General features: G+C 57.7%; 1 protein-coding gene across 1 annotated transcript; it reads right to left on the bottom strand.

The window, feature by feature from the left end:
• Window positions 1-3,710: 3,710 nt before the first annotated feature.
• Window positions 3,711-7,922, bottom strand: MSX1 (msh homeobox 1). Its single transcript, XM_007464498.1, has 2 exons — window positions 7,220-7,922; window positions 3,711-4,876 (listed from the first exon to the last, which is right to left on the bottom strand). Exons 1-2 carry the CDS (start codon window positions 7,686-7,688, stop codon window positions 4,434-4,436), a joined length of 912 nt encoding a protein of 303 aa, XP_007464560.1. The 5' UTR covers window positions 7,689-7,922; the 3' UTR covers window positions 3,711-4,433.
• Window positions 7,923-15,550: the final 7,628 nt, after the last annotated feature.

The following is a 15,550-nucleotide window of genomic DNA, read 5'->3' on the forward strand; positions in this document are numbered from 1 at the left end:
GTGCACGGCAGCAGTGGGAGCTGAGTGGAGCGGAAGGAAATCCAAGAGTCTGGGACGGGCGAGCTGGGGTGCTCTGGAGAATGGACACCGGGCGGGGATAGGTTAAGGTGTTTGCCCCGGCGGCGGGCGGCGGGGCTGGGGGAGTGTCCCGGCCCGGCCGCGGTGTGAGCTGCTGAGCGGGCGGGGACAGAGCCGGGGAGGCTGCACGGCCCCGGGGGCCAGGCCAGGCCGGCGCCAGCCGCCTACTTGAAAGGCGGCCGCGGCCTCTCCTCGCTCCTTCCCGTTGCGCCCCCGAGGGCTCCAGGCTGGGCGCAGGCCGACCTCACCTCCGCGCCGTGGGTCACTAGGGGGCATCGGTCGGCGCGTGGCCCGGGGCCAGCCTCACAGCGGTAGGATTCTCACTCACGGCTCCCGCCTCGTGCCTCGTGAGTAACTGTCTTCACTGGGTCTCCTGAGAGAGCTGGGCCTTCAGCCCCGGGTCATCGAGCAGAGAAAGGAACCCTAGAACTAGGCCCTCTTAGCGCGAGCTCTCCAGCCCCACCCCAGCCTCGCAGGTCCCTGGCCGCCCGGGCCCCGCCGACCTGCACCCAGAGCTAGGAGCGCCCCAGGTCCCCCGCCGCCCAGTAATCTCGGTTCTCCGCGGGCTTCCACGCCATGGGCTTTGGTCTCGCCAGAGTGGTCAGAAGCTGAGTTTTGCAGATTGAGACGTCCGCCTCCTCCCCAACAAAACGAAAACGCATTCACAGACAGCGTGCAGGGCAGGTGAGATGCCCCTCTTGTTCCCCAAGGGACAGCGGTTACTTGTGGTCAGGGCTGGAAGGAGTTAAATTCGTAGAGCTAGGGCCTGAGTTCTGAGCGGCCGGTTTTCCCAGCCCCAAATTGCTGGCCCAGACTCTGTGACCCTCAACGAGAGGGAGCTGGGCAGTACCGGGAAAGCGTGGATCCCCGAGTGGAATCTGTGTTCGGAATCCTTGCTCTCGCCCCTTATTGGCTGTGTGACCTTGGGAAAACCGCGTAACCTCTCTGAACCGCAGTGCTCTCCCTTGTAAAAAATCTCCTAGGGTTGTTGGGAGGCGCGGGAGAGGTGGCGTGCGCCTGAACTCCAGCGCACAGTAGGCTGCGTTAAGTGCTAGCTCCTCCTCCATCACAAAGTACAAGCGAGGTAGGTGGCGACTCCGCCGTGATTGACCCGACGTTTCCTGCCAGGCAAGGAAATCGATCCTTAAAGGACCAGACCCGGGAACCCCTGCCCACTCCGCCCTCGCTTGATAAACAAGCAACTGCGTTCCAAGGACTGGGCTGGACAAGAAGCAGTGCCCCAGCCGCGCCTCGAATTCCCGCAGGACCCGGCTGAATCTGGCTCAGGGTCCTCACCCCACAGCGGCGCGCCGCCCTGATCCAGCAAACATTTATTGAGCACCTTATGTGTGCACGCCCTATCGAGGGAGGGAATTCAGAAACAAAAGCCGGGAGGCAAAGAGAAGGCTGAACGAAAAGAAACAAAAATGGGGAAACCAGGGGACATAGGAGAGGAAGGAGACCCGGACCCAAGGCTTGCAGAAGGGCTGGGGTGGGCGCGGAAGCGGGCTCGGGCGGGGGTCCCAGGGCGGTGGCCGGTTCCATACTGGCTGAGGCGCTGGGTGGGGGAAGGGGGCGCGCCCACTTCGCCTGCAGCTACCGCCAAGCTGGAGCCTCGGTGCGTCTGCTGAGCGCGAACGTTGCTCATTACTGCAATTATGTTGCTCTAAGGTTGCCTGGACCCTAAATTGCCAAGTTTCGAGGAGCCAGGAGGCCCGGGAGCCCGGGCCGGAGGAGATACCCGATCCTGCCCCGCCATTCCCCTGTCCCGCACCGATGGAAAAGATTCCAGTTTGCCGACGCACCGTGAGCTGAGAAAATTCAGACCGCCCCGTATAACCCGGGCGCCCTCCCGCGCAAGGGCTCGTTGACGCTTCCCCAAAATCCTGGGGGCGGGGGAAGGATTCCCAGGACCTTTTTGCAGATGAGAAAACAGGAGTGGGGAGACAGAGTGATCTTCCCTACCCAAAAAGTCAGGCAGCCAGGAAGTGGCAGGGCTGGGATCAACCACATGGGCTACTCTGACTTCAAGTTCAGTACAACCCCCAAGACAGGAGAGTCGCCAGGGGTGTTCCAGAAAGGAACCCGGAAGATTTGTGGAAGCCAGGGTGTCCTGCGCGCGGTCACTCGGGATGCTGTTTATAGAGGAGGGAAATATCCTTTCAGTGTCTGCAAGACATAGCGATGTACCTAAGCCCCTTTAAGGGACCGCGTGGGCATACGGAGTACAAGACATTTTAAAATGTTAACTCCCCTATCTTGGGGATGAAGAGGCCCAATTCGGGTTATGGCTGTGCTTGTGCCAGCCCAGAGGCTGGGGACTGCCTGGTCATCGGAACTGCACTCCACAGCAAGCTTGCTTTCTTTTCTTAGGGAAGGGAGTTATGACAAGTTCAGGCTGCAGCGCCAGCCGCGGGGACAGAGCCTTTGCCAGAGCTACCTAGACTGCAGGATCCGAGACCCAGGGTACCCCGGAACTTGCCCGGCACTAGCCCAGAGCCCACCTGGGGTGCGTGCGCGCAACCCTGCGCTCTCTTGGAATTCCAGGCTGACCTCCCCTAGGGCTAGAAGCCGCGCAGTGCGCCACAGACTCGGTTTCCACGTCGTGAGACGGTCTCTATCCATGGAGCCGGCCACCCTCCCCGAGTCCAACGCCAGGTACTTCGGGGTCTGACAACCCTTGGTTTGTTGGCTTCCCGTCGCAAAGGCTCCAGCAAAGGCTGCCGGGGGCGGGGGTGGGCTGCCCAGCGTGGAGTTTGGAGGCGCCGCCGCTGCCGGACAGAGGTGGAGAGGGGGGAGGGGCGCAGATCTGGTGAGAATTAAGCCAGGGCCCCCAACTCGAAAGAGAACAGAGCGGGGCCTGGAACATAGTAAACTTTATTTGCTGGAGGTCATTTTCTGCCTTCAACATCCTCACAGAATTGCCCCCAGAAGGCTAAACTTGGCGCTCGTTCAAATATATTCTCCTGGTAACCTGAATATAACCTACTATATATAAAAGAAAAACCAAGTTTGTAGGCAGGCCTCATGCAAAGGACACACCAAGGCGGGAAGGGTATGGTCGCCCTGGGTTTTCAGTAAAGATTTTTTTTTTTAAGGGTTGTAATAGGAAGTGTGAAGGCGCTCACATTCTGGGAGCTCAAAAATTAGTTCCGCAAACCGCGTCTACACTGGCGCGGCGATCTAGAGAAGCAAAGCAATGCCTCTCCATCCCCCACTTGGCCTCCTGTGGGAAAAACAGGTTTGCGGGGGTGGGAATTGTCTGGATTAGCTGTCTGCAGTCATCAAACCATTTGGGTGATTCGCTTTGTTTTCATAGACAGGTTAAAAGGGGAGAAAAAAGAAAGAGTCGGTTATGGGTCGCCTGAGCAAGTGTCGATTTCAGCTTAAAGTGAATTGGAAAATTGAGCCTAATTATCCTAGGTAATTGCTTCAATTCTCCACTTGACTTTGCTAACGCAGATCGGTCCTGTGTGTTCAAAAAGACACCCCCCCCCTCTGTCCCTGAATATCCTGTTGTCACCTTTGAAAAGTTGCTGGCATCAAACTACCATCAAACTGAAAGCAACTGTACATGTGAAGAGATGGCAAGAAGTAAAATTAAAAGACTAAATCAATAAGGAGATAATTTCTTGTAGCTTAAAATTAATTTATTTAACAAATATAGCTATAATATAAATGATAATAAAATTTCAAATATACAGTATATTACAAAAATCCCTTCCAAAGGGAATCTTGAGAGCCACCCAAATGTACTGTTAAATAGAAACAGAATTTTTAATTTTTATTTTACAATTTCTTTCTGGTACTGGTAAGAGAGAGGTCCTTTCAACCTACCTTTGTCACGCATCTGTGTATCCCTCACCCCAAAAGCAAATGTTTTGCTGTTGCAGTTCTCTTAAGTTTTCCAGTCGAAGGACCTGGGATCCGTCTCCCCTGGAAAGTTCTCTTTCTCTCCCACTGTTCTCATTTCCGACCTCTTCAGACATGAATTTCCCTGTGCTTTTTCCTGCCTGGTGCAGGAGGCACGGCCTCTAGTTCTGGTGCAACCACTAACTCTGCTGGGGACTGTGGATACATTTCTCAGCCTCTCTGGCCTCGGTTCCCCCATCTATAACTCGAGGGGGTAGATCTAGCTTCTAGAAGAGCGTTATGGGGCCCTTCTAGCCGCTTTGGGGGAGGGGATCAGACTTCAGAGAGTGAACTCAGGGGTCAACCGAGAGGAGAAACCAGAGCAGTGTAGGGGTTAAAGGGAAGGAGCCAGGCGGGGCCGAGCAGGGGAGCGCCTTGGGGGAAGGCTCCTGCTGCTTGCTGGAGAGATCGGCTGGCACCACAGGTAGGCGACCCTGGGCCCTCTATGTCAGGTGGTACATGCTGTAGCCTACGTGGGCTGTGTAGAGTCCCACGGGCGCCACGGGCAGCGCGGCGCGCTGGAAGGGGCTGGAGGCACCGTAGAGAGAGGCGCCCGCGGCGGCCGCTACGGCTGCGGGGCCGCCGAGGGGGAAGGACAGACCGAAGGCTGCGGGGGGTAGCATGGGTTTGGCGGCCATCTTCAGCTTCTCCAGCTCTGCCTCCTGCAGTCTCTTGGCCTTGGCGCGGCGGTTCTGAAACCAGATCTTCACCTGCGTCTCCGTGAGGCTGAGCGAGCTGGAGAACTCGGCGCGCTCGGCGATGGACAGGTACTGCTTCTGGCGGAACTTGCGCTCCAGCGCCAGCAGCTGGGCTGTGGTGAAGGGCGTCCGCGGCTTGCGGTTGGTCTTGTGCTTGCGCAGGGTGCAGGCCGGGGGGCTCAGCCGCCCTAGGGGGCCGAGAGAGAGAAACGCAGGAGGTTAAGACACCCTCGCGGGAGAGTTATCGGCCCATAAATGGGAATAATATTAAATTACAACACCCGCTCTTCATTTGCGTGGAGCACCTCAGCGCCGGGCACCATGGGAAGCGCTTGGAAAATATTTTCTCCAGTTCCCACCGCAGCCCCTCAGGGTAGATGTTCTTGTCTACCTTTTGCAAATGAGGAAACTAAGATTCCAGGTGACACGTACCCATGTTCAAGGCCCGAAATAACTGGGAAGAGGCGGGACAGCCCTTAAAGCTAGACGGCCGCTTAAGAAGGCCTTTCTCAGTGGGGGCTTCTCCACTGCCACGCCATGCACATTGGGACGGTGGATGTCAGAACGGTGAAACTTGCGGAAAGAGGCCCTGCACCCAGCCCGGGATCACGTTTAGTTTTAGGCCTTGGCCGAACATTTATCTGTGCCCGCTAAATGGTCAGCGCTGGGCTAGGCCGTTCTGTGGCCTGGAATCCAGATCTCTGATTTCCACGCTTTCCCTTGGAATAATGCGTTCCTACAGGGTTCTAAGCTCGGTCCCTGCTGCCTGGAGGTGGAGCGACCCCGGATGTCACGAATGCAGCACCACGGCCAAGTCTCACATATAAAAAGTGCCATGGTTTGAGGAGGCGATTCGGCTTAACGCGGCCACTTCTGACTGTCTCAATTGTCTCCTGCGCCTCTCCCACCCCCAGTGCCTTGGCCTCTGGTCACTTTCAAATGTGTGTGTGTGGGGGGGGGTGCCTCAGTCCGCAGAGATCAACACTGCTGGTGCCGAGGTGTCTTTTTCTTACGGCTTCAAAATATACCTCAAGGATGGGCTGTGAGTGAGCACCACCTCAGAGGGCTCATGCAGGTCCGGGACAGGGTCTGCGGGGCCAGTCAACCCCTGCCACACCCAGCAGCTGCGGCCAGTTAAAACAGGGACCAAAATTATTCCCAGGACAACAGAGATCCCGTCGACTTTGGGTCGGGACCCAGGCCCTAAAAGAATCCTCAAGTCTTGGAAAGGATGCTTTGCCTATGCAGCAGCTGCTCTCGGGGGAGCAATTAATTCAAATCTAGAATGTTTCACCAGACGGGTTTTGCCTAATTATGCAATGTTTTCTGCACGCTTATAAAAAGAAAAAAGATCCTTTGGGCTCTCAGGCCACCAGGATGTGAGTCAAACGAAATCTCGTGTTAACATCCCTGCCTCTTCCCTGGTCGAGACCGTTGAGAGTCCGGGAAGCAGTTGGCCCCTGACTCGCTTTCCGCCGGGCCACCCGAGGGGCGGGCGCCGAGGGAAACGTCACTCCCTTCGGTAGCAACAGCCCAGCGCTGGGCCACCTTCTCCGGCCGTTAGGCCCAGGGAGGGGCTGGCCTTTCAAAGACGTTTAATCCCCAGATAAAAATCATTCCTCAGCATCACGCCATTGAATTCGGGTTGCTATTATGCCGCGCAAAATAATCAGAGGAAACGAGGAAAACTTGGGAATTTCCCGTGCTCCTGAAATATCTCTGAGTGTGTTCGCTGCGCAGAGAAGCCAGGGGGCCGGGAGGCCTTGGAACGACCCCGGAGGCGTCTTTGGCGGCTGGAGTCAGCTTCCGTGACCCAGCCCGAGACATTCGGGAGCTCCCTACCATGTTGGAGGGGGCGCCTCCCACTAACTGACTTGGTGCCCCGCCCCCTCCACTGGAACCTGAGCGCCCCCTCCCCCTAAATGATCCATCCACCCAGAGCACCAAGTGTCTACCTGAAACACGAAGGTGTGGGGGGAGGATTTTGCAAGGGATTAGGAAATACTTTGGGCAAAGAAATACTTTGGGGGAGGGGTTGGAGAAGGGGAGGGGGCGCACCAGTCTTCAACTATGAGAAAGTGAAACTCTGAGCACTGGAAAGGTGTCTGCACCCCTAGAACCCACCCGTTGCCGGAACGGCGAAGTAACAGGGCTTAGGGTCTGAAAGAGGAGCCAGGCGGGACTCCTGGGGTCGTTTGGGGGGATGGGAGGGGCAGGAGGAGAGGGTGCCCAGACACCCGTGTCCTACAAGTGAACTCCTATCCGCAGCGTCGCCTAGCCAAGGCGAGGAGCCCGCGAAAGTGGACCGAGTGCTGGGCCTCAGCCAGGCCTCAACCCTCTTCCTGGGTGGGAGTGGGGTGAGGCATCAACCAACGGCCTCCCCGCCAACCCATCTGCAGCACGGGCTCCGGGTACCGGGCTGCAGGTACGCAGACGCCCGAGACAAGCAGGCGCCGGCGCGCGGCCTGGCGCCCTCGGGTCCCGCACCCCCGCTGGCCCCCTCCCCTGCCGCCTGGGTTCTGGCTACTCACTGGCCGGGGGCGGGGAGAAGCGGGGGTTCTGCAACCACGGGGTCCTGTCGGGCTTCTCGGGGCTCTCGGCTTTGACGAGCGCATCTTCTGGCAGCTTGAGGAGTCCTCCCACCGAGAAATGGCCGAGCGGCCGCGGCGAGGACGGCGCATCCGGGGCGCCCAACGACCCGGGCCGGGAGCCCAGAGGCTGCGCGGAGCCGCCTGCCGCCTGTGCGCCCTCGGAGGCCGCCAGGACGCTGTCTTTGGCCCCGGGCTTCCTGTGATCGGCCATGAGCGCCTCCACGCTGAAGGGCAGAAGCGAAGGGGACACTTTAGGCTTGGTCCCCTCCTCGTCTGCGCCCATGGCGGCCGCCGTGGCCGCGGTGGTGCTGGGGGTCTGGCCCCCGCCGCCCCCCGCCGGCTTGCCGAAGGCGGAGTCCTCCACTTTGACACCGAGTGGCAAAGAAGTCATGTCAGCAGCCGGGGCCATGCAGAGCCGGGCCCCCCCTCCAGCCTCAGCTCCGGCCAGCCGCCGGGCATGAGCTTCGGGCGGGCTGGGAGCGCGGCCGGCCTCTGGGATTGCCCGGGGCCCTGGCCGGGCGGGCCCTCCCGCGCGCGCCTCCCGCCCCTCCCCAGAAGACCAGCTCCGGCGCTCCGGGCCTGCTTATCCGCTGGCGCCGCCGCGCAGGCCGAGTTCCCGGGCGCACCAGCCGGCTCCGGGTCGGGCCGCAGCTCCCCAGAGAACTTGTTAATAAGGCGAGGCCAGTGCGGCGGCGGCCAATCAGAGCGCGAGGGGGCGGTCCCGGCGCGATCCATTGGGCCCCGCTCCTGCGGAGTCGTTCGGAGGCGCGCTGGGCCTCGGGGCGCGCAGGGCTGGGTCCGGCCCCGGGAGGGCAGAGGAGGGGAGGGGGCGCTCGAGAAACGTTCCTCTGCGCTAAAGCCAGCGCCGCCTGTCCCTGTGTGGTTCCTCCTGGGTCTCTATTTTACTGTGTTCCTGGGGGACTTTCCCTTGTTCTCAGTCCTTCTCTTCAGCTCTTCTTTCTCCTCCCCTTCCTTTATCGCCCCTCTTTCCCAATTCCTCCCTTTTTTCTCTACTCCTTTCCTGTTTCTCTCTCCTACCTCTCCCCTTACCTTTCTGTTCAGTCAGTTGCTCTGTCTGTTTCTACCCAGTGGATAGTGGAGGATAGTCCTCCTCCAATATCTGCCTCCCCTCTTCTCTACCACGATAATTTGTGTTGAAGCCATTTCTTATATATTCTTTTTATAGTTTAAAAAATCTGCAGGGTTATTTATTATAGTAGAAAGACATAACATTAATTTCTTCTTTAAGCATTCATTTTCTTCTGTTCCAATCTTCAAAACTTTACCTCTGCGTAAAAGTGGGCCTTTGTCTCCTAAGCGCTGGACTGAAGTTTGCCCAAGAAGCCACGCTCCCGTGGTGCTATGGATGTTAACAATAAGAATACATTATGTTATCTGGAATGGATAATCGAGTTTCATACCCGATGTGTACTTTCCAGCTGTGAACTTTCAGGAGGATTACAGCACCTATACCGACGACCGGCTCGGGGACGAACCGGTCCTTTCGATATAGAACTTATTGAATATAAAACCAATAGAAACGTCAACAAAACACTGATCTGGCCTTAACGTAACCTCGATCAGCGTGCCCGCAAAAACAATAACAGTCCCTATCTCTGGATCGCTGATCTTGTGTGTGTGTGTGTGTGTGTGTGTGTGTGTGTGTGTGTGTGTGTGTTGGGGGTAGGGGGAGGCGCATTTGGGAGAGACGGCCAAGAAAAGAGGACTGCTCCTGGGACGGATCCTTGGTGCTGGGCTTGAGAATTTTTATTTTGCCAATTTCGGAGGAAACGTGATTTTATTTTTGCTGTTAAAAAATAGAGGAAAATGAGTTGGGAGTGTGGGGAGACGGAGGATCTACACAAACTCGGGTCGGGGCTCGGCGGTTTTCTGAACCTCTTCTTTATGGCTTCTTATCCCGGGCCCCAGGCCGGCGGCTCCCGGGGAGCTGGCGGCAGTGATTGGCGGCTCACCGGGACCGGCCATTGATGGCTGCGGGGTTCTAATCTCCAGGAAACACAAGGGGCTGCCGTGGCCATTTAGGGGTAATTATCCGAGCGCGGAGGGACAGCGAATTCCCTCGCCTTTTAACTGGGCGCAATAAAAGCTGTAGATTAGGGGCATCCAGATTAAGGAAAATGAATTACTAGAGAGGGAACTTTATTACCCGGACGGCGTCCGGGCTCTGGCAGGAGGGGTCGGGTTGCGGACGCCGGGGCCATTGGCAGCCTCCCATCTGTCCGCAGGCTCCACGACGTTAAGGCCTTGGGCGGGTTCGGGAATACGCTCGTCTGTGAAATTTACGCAGCCTCTCCAGACTTCTTGCGCTCCCGAAACTGCAACACAAGCATTGGGCAGGGTCTGGGGCCTCCAGCTCGCGTCCGGCCCAGCTGGAGGAGCGGCGCACGGACGCGGCCTCTCTAAAGGCACCGTACCTCTGGGGGGGCACGGAGAATAGAGAGTCCTTCCTCCAGGCCGGGAAACCTAGGCCCTGGAGGTTTGGCTGAGGGTGCAAAGGATAGAAGGCCAGAGCTGAGCGACCTGACACTCAGCAAGGCTGTAGGCCAAGCACCTTGCTAGCAGCCCAGACCGGATGGCCGACTTCTATTGCCCGCCTTTCCAATTAAACTCTCCCTGGAACGGGCGAGCCGGAATCTCACTCTGCACTCGGTTGAAAGAGGGAGAGGAAACCGAGGCCCCTAGGCTGTATGGGTCAACATTTTAAAAGCGAGCAGTGTGACTTTCGGTTGGGACTTGCTGTGTTCCGCCCTCGTCTCCCATAGCAAAATGTTTGGCTCCCAGATCACTTTGAAAATCTAATATAACTAAGAACTTTCTAACTAGAAAATGCGCATCAGCAAAAGCAACTTCAAAGGCTCTGTACCCACTTGGAGTCCGTCAGATAAGAACCCCTGCTTTAGGGCGGAGCTGGGGCTCGAACCCCAAGAGTGCAGGCGCGCGGCGCAGAGGGGGCTCAGGGCTGTGTCCGGCGGACGCAGCAAGGCCAGGCCGCGGGCCGGGGACCGGGCGGCCGGACGGCGGGAGAAGGGCCGCATCGCTAATTGCGGGGATAAACAATCTGTCACGATCCCTCAGCGCGCCTAATAGGCAGACGAGGATGTTGTTTTTAGGCGCCAGCGGCGGCCCGATCAAAGGCAGCAGCCGGCGCAGGGGCCCTTGAAGTCGCGCCCCCGCCTCCTGGGAGCAAACCGCCTGCGCCCGCAGCCCCCGGCCCTGCCGCCCGCCCCTCTCCTTCGCGAACCCGTCCCGAACCCCACGGCATCTTTTTAGGTTCGGTCTGGGTTAGTGTCTGCTCTGGCTCGGCGCGGCGGGTTGACCGCAGCACCCGTGCAAGGCGAGAAGAGTGTCTGCAGAGGGAAAGGGGTGCAGAGTGGAGTCCACGTGGAGTCCGTGCTCAGAATCGCGCGGGGTTCTTCCAACGATCCGCCACTGGGCTGCGAGAAAAAGATACCCACGGTCTCAGAGAAGGGACTTAGAGAAAACAACCAAAATATCCAGCTGTCTCCCGGGGCGCGTTGTTCCCGCGGGAGGAAAGGCACAAGTTTGGGGCAGTGAGAGGGAGCCTTCTCTGCATTTATTTTCGTCTGGGCCTTTTCGGATTTCCCGGTTGGCGGGTTCCGAGAGCTGACAGGGCCGGGGGCTGCGCCTGTTATCTCGCCGCCAGCACTAACCCCCAGGCGCTTCTACTCCCGGCATTTCTCCGCGTGGCCGCTGCAGCCAAGAAAGCCGGGCTGTAATTCATGCCTGGCAAGGGCAGGGCTGGCCCGCAGCAGATAAAGCTCCGGGACTGGCGCTAGGCTTCCGTCCTCGAGCACTCCGCTCCCCTCCCCACCTCTCCCGCCTGGCTCCTACTTCCCTCATTCCGGGGCATCTTAAAGCACTCTCCATGCCCCGAACAGAGCACCTCAGCATTTCGGTTCCGAAAGAGGGTGTGTCCTGCGGCCACTCTCTGGGCAACTGGTGGTGGTGTTCTTTTTTTCCCCAAAAAACGCCTATTTTACGGGACTGCGTGGCTGCAGAGGAAGGGTGGTGTTTTAAGGCTCCCGCCTCGTGGACAGAGACTTGTTTTGAGAGGGACCCCATTGTAAAGACCTCCGTCACTATCTGGGTACAGCGCACGGATTCGAAGAGCCTGCAGGCTGGTCCCTCACTTCGGCATTCGTTGTCACCTCCGTCGGGTTTTTGTTTACGTCCCCTCCCCCCCTTTCCCAATGCATTTTGTGGCCTCAACCCAGGAATCCCGCGTGCATTTTTAAAATGTGCAGCTCAGTGGGATCCCCCGGCAATTAGCGAGCCCCAAACAGTCCTCTTTAATAGAATGAATGTGCTATGAAAACCGATTACCCGGAACGATTTATTTTGGTGGGAATTCACCAATCTCCAGGAGGGCGACGGAGGGGGAGAGAGGGGGGGTATTTTGTCCTGGAGGTAAGGGGGGTTGACGGGTAGACAGAAAGCACCACCCCGGGATCCCCCAACTTGCGGAGCGGGCCTCCCGACCGGAGTTCTCCAGTCTTTTGGTCTCCGTCGCCTAAGAAGTGAACGGCTAGGAGTCAGAGGTTTGGGAAACTGTCTGGGAGTCACTGATGGTATCCTTCGGGAGGATTTCACAGCTTTCCAGAGAAAGACTCCGGAGAGCTAAGAACTCCAGGGAGTCTTCAGCTATTGCCTGGATATCCACGGCACAAATTCGGAGCAAAATGCTTTCTGCTTTCCCGGGACCTGGGCAGAACTTACACCTTTTAAGAGTTGTGGCGTTCTTTTCAATGCGAAGTGGCGGGGGTGGGGGGGAAGCTACTAGTAAAAAACATTTTCTCCTTCTTGCTCGTTCCTCCGCTTAAGTGGGCCCAACTTGTGGGTGGAACTGCCCAAGGGTGGAGGATTTCACTGGGAGAAATCGACAAGCCCGACTCCCTGTTTCTTCCCCCTTCCCGCCCTGCCCTTCCACCCCCTCCCCCCTTAGTTCTTTCCTCCAGAGCCTGCCGGGGCTTCCTTGTGTCTTTCAATTCGGAAGGGGGTGAGGGGGTCTAGATCCGCGGGGGAGAGTGGGGCCCCCCTTTCAAATGGCCCAAATTAATGTGATCGCGACATGAGGGTGCACTTGGGGAAGATGAAAGCGGAGGCCGGCCGGCTCCTCCTAGAGCTCTATAATTATAGATAATATATCCCATTTCAAAGCAATTAGACCAATCAGGCGTAACGAACCACTTTGCTGCCGACGAATAACAAAGGCGCACGGTTATTTAAGCCTGGAGTTGTCAGGCAGACCCCGAGGCTCCAGGGGCCGACCAAACATCTTCCATCCTGGCTCTGCCCACCCTGAGCTGAGGAAGGCTTGCCCTTCTCCCCCCAGGCTCTGCCCAGCCCACCGAGGCCCCCATCTTAGTTCCGGCAGGGGCCTGGACGTGCAAGGGTTGGAAGGAATGGGAGGAAGAGAATTGACTTTTTTTGAGTTGGGTGTCAGGGCTCTTGTCAGAGGTTTCACAAACTTTCCCCGATATAATCCTCTCTACTCTGGGAGATAGGTATTACTATAGGCTTTTTCCCCCTTCCAGATGAGAGAATAGAATCAGAGAGGTTAAGTGTCTTGCCCAGGGTCACACAGCTAGTTGGTGGTGGCGCCAGGATCTGGACGCAGGTGGTCTGAATCCCCAAACCACTCTTTTCACTCGCTGTAGTGGTCTCCTCTCACTGAGCTGTCAAAAGACAAAATGCATTAAAATACAGAGGGTGCTGTCAGGATTTGGCGGCACCGCCTCCCAGTCCCGCCCCCAATCCAGAAAATGGGTTTTGGGTCCATCACTTACTACTCTTCTCTCCTGCTCCTCCCCTCCCCCTGCCCACCACATTCTCGAGTCTTGAAAACTGTCCAGATTTCCCATGAATTTATCAAATGTGGAGGATCTCAGGTGTGTCAGAGACGAAAGCAGATCCGGGCTGCGAGCTCCTTCACCAGCTGAAGGCCATTTTTTCCGAGCCTCGGTTTGTCGGCTTTAAAATGGGAACTCTGTTCCCCAGCTCAGAGACGCTGAGCTTCGCCCTCCTGCCGTTGGCCATACCGCCGGACTTCGCACTGTGGCAGGTTCCCAGCGCTGTGAGCACTTGGAGGTGCTCTGAGGCATCCAGGGGGCTCTGGGGCCTTCCTCTCGACTTGCGAATTCCTCCTCTAAGGTGCCTATGCAGGTGGGAAACCTCGTATTTCACCCCCAGCTCGACAACCCGGGGAAAGAGGCTGAGCGAGAGACCAGACTGGGCAGAGATGGGCAGGAACAGTGATCAACAGACACAGGCAAAAAGACACACAGCCTCGGAGATGGTGGAGGATACAGCGACGGATACAGTGATGCCGAGAGCCGAGGAGCCTCTACGATCCTGGGACTTTTGAAAGACCTGGGTATTGAGTGGGATGGACTGCGAGTTTGGGATGCCCAGGAAGGCCAGAGCTGAGACGGGAAAAGAGAGCGGTCGAGGGGAGCTCAGGGAGTGTCCTCCTAAGTGTGGCCCGTACCCCGCCATGGCTGGGCAGCCGACGGGACTGTGCCGAGTTCTCGGGCAAGGGATCCGGCCCTTCCACGACCAGGAGGGGTCCCTACAATATGGAGAGGAACGGGGGTGGGGCTGCGGGTGGGGCTAGGTGGTCTGGGAGGCCCCCGGGCCCCCTCTCACGGCGATTCCCACCTCCACCCCTCTTTCTCTCCGTGGTCTCTCTCCCCTCGGGCCCCTGGCTTTTGACATTCTTCCTCTGCATCCTCTTGCCCTCAGTCTCTCTCATCTGTGTCTGGGGTGGGTCTTGGTCTCAAGTGTGTCTCTCTTGGTCTCTTCTGGTGGATCTGGCAGCCTCCATCTCTTCATCTCTCTGCTGTCTCTGTGTCGTTCCGTCTCTACTACCATGTTTCTTCCAACCCCTCCCCTCCTCTTTTAGATAGTTCTGGAAGTGTGTATCCTAGGCACTGGTTATCATTATCACCTTCCTGTGGCCTCCCCCCCTCCCCCCCCCTTTCCCTTTTTCTGTCTTTTTTTGCAGCCTCTCGCCTCCCCGCGACCCATGATTCAGTAGGAATCACTGCCCTCAAGTCACTCAGAAGCTAATGCAACTCCAGCGAGTTCGTTCTGCAGATAGTTTCCCATTTCTGGAGCAGCAGTTGGCATCTTTGGAGCTGCAGGAAGTACTCCTCCCTGCCCACCGGGCTCCTGCCTCTACTGCCCATGGCCCGGAGCTAGTAATTTCTCTTCTGAGCCTCAGTTTCCCCATCTGGATCATGAGCCACACAATATAGCTTCCCTCTAGGGTTGTCAGGAGGATGGAAAAGGAGGGTGACAGAGTCTGAATGGGGCTCTGCGGGCACCCAGAAGGTTCGGCAGACCTCAAGGTGCCAGCTAAGAGTCCTTCACTCCCACCGTTCCAGAACCTGAGGGAGGAAATGGCGTGCAAGTGCAGGGCACGCTGAGGAGAGGGCAGGAGTGGCCGGGGAAGCCACGGGGAACAGTGGAGAACAGCAGGCAGCAGGTCTGTAAGGAGAAGCAGTCGGCCCTGCCCCTGTCCTCAACCCAGCACGGGGCACTTAGACCCGACCGCAGCCAGTTCCCTCCTGGCTGCTCAAGACTCTTCCTAAGGGCTTGCAGGGGCACAAGCCAGGCCGCCCCAGGTCTCTGTACTCTTCCTACCCTCAGCTGTTCGGAAAAGGCGGTGCCTCGCCTCTACCCTATACTGTTCCCTTCCTGCCTTCGCAATCCTTGGACCTCTCTTTCCTTGCCCATGAGCATGAACGAGGGATGCTCATCATTTGAAATGAGCTAGGTGCCACCCTCCTGGGTAGGGCGGAGGGCTAGGGGAGACAGTGGCTGGAAAGCCTCCAGCGTGCAGTTGGCGCTCAATCAGCGCATTATGGAACACATGTTCCATAGATAGGGAAACTGAGACCCAATAAGGAGTCATTTTCCCACAGTCTCTGAGCCAGAAATGGACAGAACTGGCACTAAATGTATGCTGCCCAATGCCTTACCTAGTGCTCATCCTTCGCAGCCCCCAGGAAGGTCAGGAAACCCGGATGTTCCAACTGTGACCAGTGGCTTGCACCTCTGCGACCTCACAGAGGACCCTGTCCATTTTCGAGGACTCAGATGCAAAAGACTGTAAAGCGTGGTGCGCCCTGGTGCACTCTGACCCTGGTAGGTTCAGGGAGCGTCTGTCCCCTCTCTCCAGCGAGGGCTGGGGCATGGGCTCGCGGAGCCCTGGGACAGGGTTTGGTT

This window comes from Lipotes vexillifer, unplaced genomic scaffold (genome assembly GCF_000442215.2).
Source record: "Lipotes vexillifer unplaced genomic scaffold, Lipotes_vexillifer_v1.1 scaffold2689, whole genome shotgun sequence".
Lineage (NCBI taxonomy): Eukaryota > Metazoa > Chordata > Mammalia > Artiodactyla > Lipotidae > Lipotes > Lipotes vexillifer.

Coding starts and splice junctions, on each gene's coding strand:
- MSX1 (XM_007464498.1), bottom strand. CDS start 7,688: ATGGCCCCGGCTGCTGACATGACTTCTTTGCCACTCGGTGTCAAAGTG. Junction 4,877..7,219: donor CTTCTCCCCGCCCCCGGCCA/GTGAGTAGCCAG, acceptor TCGGCCCCCTAG/GGCGGCTGAGCCCCCCGGCC.